Below are 6,000 nucleotides of genomic sequence, written 5' to 3'. Positions count from 1 at the left end.
CACACCTCAGACCTGACCGATTCGTCGGTTCGGTACCTCGTCTCTTCCACGAGATTTTCTGCCATCCTCCCTTTCCTCCGCGTCATCGCAGCCTGTGTCACGGACCACCCTGTGTTCCGGATTCTTGAAAACCGAGGGCGCCACGACAGGGGAACGATCATCACTCGCGAAGCTTCGACCGCGTCAACACCTTCAGTCCAGCGCGCGAAAGATACCTGTCCGATCGAGAGCCTCGATGACCTCGAAGGCATTGGGTGCCTTCATCGAGACGTACCCGCCCTCTTCCTCGGGATCGCTGCTCTTCCTCACACGCTGTCGGACGCGACGGACATGGGCCTCTTGTAGACGGGCGCTGGTATCCTCGAGAATCCTCCCCTCTCCGAGGCTGGCTTAGGATCCTTCCTAGGACTGGCCGCCATCTGATTATCCTGAGGCAGAGCGACGGTTCCGTTACCATCGATCCACGCCCTGGTGAACTCCAAATTGGCAACGTCCCCCCCACCGTGGGCTTGGTAATCCCTCAACAGATCCTGAAGCTTTTGGACCACTTCACGATCGTCTTGCAGATGGCCAACCTTCTGTAGGATCTGCTCTAAAAGAGGATTGGCCACCTTCGTTGGAGAAGACTGAAGAGATCCTGTGGTGGATGGTGGCTTGATTCTTCTCCCGTTTCGGTCGTACTGGACACCATTGGAGCTCTGTCTGGGTAGACTTTGCCTGGCAGGACTCTTCCTCGAGAAACTCGGCGTGGTAGCGCATGTCGCCGATCCTTGGGGATTCAAAAAGGTGTCCGATTGTATACTCGGCCTCTGTCTGGCCTGTCTCCCGTTCCATGTGTTACTGCCGTTGACTGGCGACTGACAAAACTTAGGCATGGCCGTTGCCTTGCTCAGGCTACCGGTTGGTGGGGGCTTTCGAAGACTATTTCTGATCGTTCCACGTTTCAACGGACTTCCTTCCGGGCTGGAGTTGCTCTCTCTTGGTGTTCTGCTACCTGACGATGCTCTGGACACGTTGCTGTTCTCGCGGATGATGGACCCTGCACGTGGGGTGCGATCACCCGACGAGGAGGCTACACTCCTCGATGGCGAGGCTCGTAGGGGACTCGCTGGACCTATCCGCGTCTTACGAAGGCCAGTCTCGATGCTTTCGGTTTCTACGCAGGACCTCTCTTCTTGCTCGGGCTTTGTGGGTTGCTCTGAAACAACAAGATGGACGGGGGCGTTTTTAGGCTGTTAGGCCAAAACAACAAGGTCCGAAAACAATTTCGATTAGCCAATGCTAGACACTGACAGGAACAGGTCGATAACGCATATAAAATTCAATGCTGTCGGTTCATTTTTATGCATTTGTAATAAACTTAGTCCGACTATGGTGATAACTACGTTGGTTCCACGACTACAGTTCCGTAAAACCGAGTCGGTGATATCTTCGGTGAAATTGATTGACCTATCGAAAGGGAGATGGCGATGATCCAAAGGTATACAATCTTCTCGAGTACGCGTTGGTTAAGATTCTCTCAAATTCGTTCACGTTACCGAAGAGAACAGTTTTCCGAGCTGAGTGCTACGTACGCAAAAGAGTTTGAGGCCTGAGAATGGAAAGTGAAAAACATCGTCGTTCTGTAGACTTGGCCGTTCCAGTCCCCTGATGCACATCCAATAGAAAGTATGCGATGGCCATAGCCAAGCACGTACTTAAGAGAAAAGGTATTTTTAAATTAAGAATTCTAATAGACCGTATTCGACGAATATGGAAATTGCTATCTGTGTACACTGAAAAGTTGGCGAAAAACATACCGAATCGTTGCCAAGCTGCAATTACCAAAGAAGGGGATTGAACTAGTTATTAAATGTACGTTCCGTGTAAACCTATTTGCAAATAAATTTATATTTGCAAAGATATTGCCGCCACGTTTTTACGGGACAGATTTCAAATACTGGACAAACTACAATAGTCAGAAAGTGGGATCAGTGATTGTTCTTTCGAGTCCGATAGACATTTTTGAAACACTATGCAAACGTAAACAGTGGTGGGAACGATCTCGACCACTTGAATCCGTGATAAAGCACATTCGCAGTGTGCATACGTGTTAATTGAACGACGGTCGATCGATTCATTCTCATCACGTAGAGTCAGAGTTGCGTAATAACATTTCGCATAATTTCTACGCGCAGTGTCATCCGAATTTCAACCGGAGAGTGTTATCGGTGTTGGATCTCTTCTCTCCGCGGTTTACTTAAACGTGGCTTCGCGATTTAGGATTCAAAGATCACCGAGAGCCGAATCGGTCCACCGAAGCTGTCTCCCGTTTTAGTAGGCTGCGTGGGCAAGGTGAAGAAACGGAACGAGCCGAGATAATCGGCCCTGGCTTTTTATTGCGCTTTCGATACACGGAATGACGCACCTGCGACATTTCGCGAGCGTCGATGTTAATTGACTCCGTTCGACGGTCCTCGATTAAGTTCGAGAAGGATGCTCGCCGAGCCATTTATATCTCGCGCCCTACATACGGAGTGTTGAGAAAAGGGTTCTGAACTTGGAGGGTGTACAGTATACCGAACCGAGTGCGAAATGTCTTTTGTATTACTTACCGTTAACCTTTCAACGATTGAATTATGTTATCGGTAACGAACGAAGAATTTTCTAAATAATAACGAAGCAAACAAATTTGCTTGGAAATTGAATTGAATTTGGAAATTGATATGTTTTGTCATTTTTTTCCATTGTGAAAGAATACTATGACACTTCAACTTTGAACAACTGTAAATATAACAGTATTACCATCTGTAAATATAACAAACAGTAGTATTATCTTTAGAAAAATAAAACACGTAACCCAATAGCTCTATTTTTTATCGAACGACGAAACTTATCGAGCAACATATATCAGTATGTAATGGTGAAGCAGCTTTTTTGAAACTTTAATCGCTATTTTTTTTCACAAATGGACGACCGTCTACACTTAAAATCATTACGGTAGGTTTCATAAGTGGAGATCTACCACTTTGTGAAATTTTATTGAAATCGCCGCGAGACAATCCGTGTCCTCTGCAAATTTTCGTACAATTGAGTTCTTTATAAAAGGAAGAGTCGATTTGGAAATGGTTCGTTTCGTAAGAGCCTCGATGTAATTCACCGATATTAGAATGTTAACGGTACAAGCGATTTTCTTGTCTAAACAATCGATTGTTTCACCAAATTGATACTTTGATATCTGCAAAAGGTATTCTAATTTCACGTGTCCTTTTCATTTCGATCTACGTACGTTGATCATTTATTCAATTTACCAAGTACTTTCTATGTATCGAATTATTCCTTTTTAACACGCTGTACAGTTCAATTTTAAAAATATCGATGAAGAATTTCCTTTTCACGTATACGAACGGTTATTCCGCTCGCAATTATTTTAATCGTAGTTATTTGTAAAAGTTACCGTTGCGTGGCTCTAGTAATTGTAGAAAAAAGTAAATATGGCCACGCGTAGATATCCGAGCAATGCCAGAAGACGATTACATTGTGATTTTATTGGGCGTAAAAAGTTATTGGCAGAGTTCGGCCAATTAGAAAGAAATAAATGCATTTTAAATCGCAAGAACCAGTTCAGCGAAATCGTGCGACGCATCTTAATGCTCCGCAGAGCCCGGTGCGCGTTGCCAAAATCGATTGTCAGGAATTTTGTCGCGCACTCGATCCACGAGAACTCGTTTGCGGTAACATAAACATTTTGTACGTTTCATTAGTACGGTATGGACAGTTTCCAACAAACTTATCGTGCATTGTCGATAGACCCAGTAACGTACTATGCGGTCAGAATTTATACTTTCCTGGTTGAAAATAAAATTGAACAAAATATACCATTGAGTTCGAACCGTGTTGTACCAAAATAAATTACGTTTTGGAAAGGACTGTGAATCGCGTTAAAAGACTAAAACTGAGCAAACGGTGTTCGAAGAACTTCATATCGATTATTCAAAAATGTCTGGGTAAAAGTTGAATAACAACTCAAGCGCAACGTTGGCCATTTATCATCTCAAAGGAAGATATTGTAGAACGGGAGATAAGTGGGTTTATAGTTTACGCGGAGTCATTGCAAACAGGTAAGTCAAGTGTTTCAAGTACCTATAACTGTATTTTTAAAACAAGTGTGTAGTACTCTTCTGTTTAGTTATACGCTTCCTGGTGCTAGGCGACGTTTATGACTTACCCAATTTTCAAAGCATTCAAGACTATCAGGACTTTCAAGATTTTTAAACTTGCAATGTCTACGTGACTTCTACGGGAATTTCGGGACTTTTCAAAAAGTAAAAACCTTTCGAGGCTTTCAAGACTTTCAAACCTTCAAGAATTTGAGCAATTTTCGGAATGTAGAAACCTTTCAAAATTTTCGGAACTCTCAACATTTTCGAAACCTTTCGAGTCTTTCAAGACTTTCAAACTTTCAAGAATTTTAGCATTTCTCGGAATGTAGAAACCTTTTAATATTTTCGGAAAACCCAACACTTTCAAAACCTTTCGAGTCTTTCAAGACTTTCAAACCTTCAAGAATTTGAGTATTTTTCAGAATGTAGAAATCTTTCAAAATTTTCGGAAATCTCAACACTTTCAAAACCTTTCAAGGCTTTCAAGACTTTCAAGACTTTCAAGACTTTCAAGACTTTCAAGACTTTCAAGACTTTCAAGACTTTCAAGACTTTCAAGACTTTCAAGACTTTCAAGACTTTCAAGACTTTCAAGACTTTCAAGACTTTCAAGACTTTCAAGACTTTCAAGACTTTCAAGACTTTCAAGACTTTCAAGACTCTCAAGACTTTCAAGACTTTCAAGACTTTCAAGACTTTCAAGACTTTCAAGACTTTCAAACTTTCAAGAATTTTAGCATTTTTCGAAATGTAGAAACCTTTCAAAATTTTCGGAACTCTCAACACTTTCAAAGCCTACACAAATTCTCTGAGTTTCTAAGACTTTCGAAATTTCAAAACTTTCGGGGGTTTCTAGACTTTCAGAAGTTCCAGAACTTCCCAGACTTTCAAAACTTACACGACTTTCAGAAGTTTCAGCAGTCTCGGAACTTCCAACTTGCAAATCTTTCAAAGCTTGCATGACTTTTACAATTTTCAAAACACTTATCGTCTGTATAACTTTTCAGACACTTAGCGCTTTCAAGACTTTCAAAGTATTTTAGAATTTTCAAAGCATTCAAGCACCTCGAGACAATTTGTACTCTCGACGTTTCCAGGATCACCGGAACTTTCGAAGCTTTCAAAACTTTCTAACCATTCAATACTCAACTACCACTTCTATCACCACCTCTGAAACATTCCACTTCCTCGTGCTTGTTCCACCTTTCAAGACTTTCCAATCATTTTCAAGCCAAAAGAAAATTCCATCTCTCGAACCAATTTACCCCCAAATTTGTCCACAACGAAGTCTCGAAGATCCGTCGGTGTTCCGTCGCGACAGAATCGATCCTCGAAAACGAAAACCTCGAAAACTCCATCGAGGAAACGTGCACAGTGGCGCCTGCACGGTAGCCTCGCGATAATGTCCCGCATAGACGAGCACGTATAATGTCGTCTCGAAGGTTTACCTGACCTCGGGTGTCACTGGTGGAACTTTACTTTCCACGGGCCGGTTACCCAACATTTTGGACCACCCTGTAACTCATTAATATTCAAAGTACACGAACACACGTTATGGACGCGTGTATGCGCTCACCTGACATTTAGCCGGCTCGGACGGATTATACGGGCAAGGGATCTCTCTGTTGAGGAGCGTGGGCGATCTCCAACAACAACCTGTCCTCGGAACAATCGCCAGCGGTCGATTCTCGATAACGCTTACACACTTGGATCGAGTATACCCGCGACTGTGGCCGGTGTGCTCCGAGTGTCTGGCTTACTTGACGCACTTGACGCGTGGCGATCTCTCACGCCAGAACAGACGGGTCCCAGTGACGTCTGCGACGCTGTTTACACGCTTTCCAATCGTCGTTTCATC

General features: G+C 43.3%; 1 protein-coding gene across 1 annotated transcript in view; it reads right to left on the bottom strand.

The window, feature by feature from the left end:
• Nucleotides 1-303: 303 nt before the first annotated feature.
• The window catches only part of LOC143145138 (GAS2-like protein pickled eggs), a 117,347-nt gene continuing 111,650 nt past the window's right edge, over nt 304-6,000 (bottom strand). The window contains exon 8 of the mRNA XM_076308198.1: nt 304-1,198. Within this exon, the coding sequence (XP_076164313.1) occupies nt 306-1,198 (893 nt within the window). The 3' untranslated portion in view covers nt 304-305. The remainder of the gene's footprint in view (nt 1,199-6,000) is intronic.

This window comes from Ptiloglossa arizonensis, chromosome 1 (assembly GCF_051014685.1).
Source record: "Ptiloglossa arizonensis isolate GNS036 chromosome 1, iyPtiAriz1_principal, whole genome shotgun sequence".
Lineage (NCBI taxonomy): Eukaryota > Metazoa > Arthropoda > Insecta > Hymenoptera > Colletidae > Ptiloglossa > Ptiloglossa arizonensis.
The sequence above is the reverse complement of the archived record's forward strand: the minus strand, read 5'-3'. Positions and strand labels throughout refer to the sequence as shown.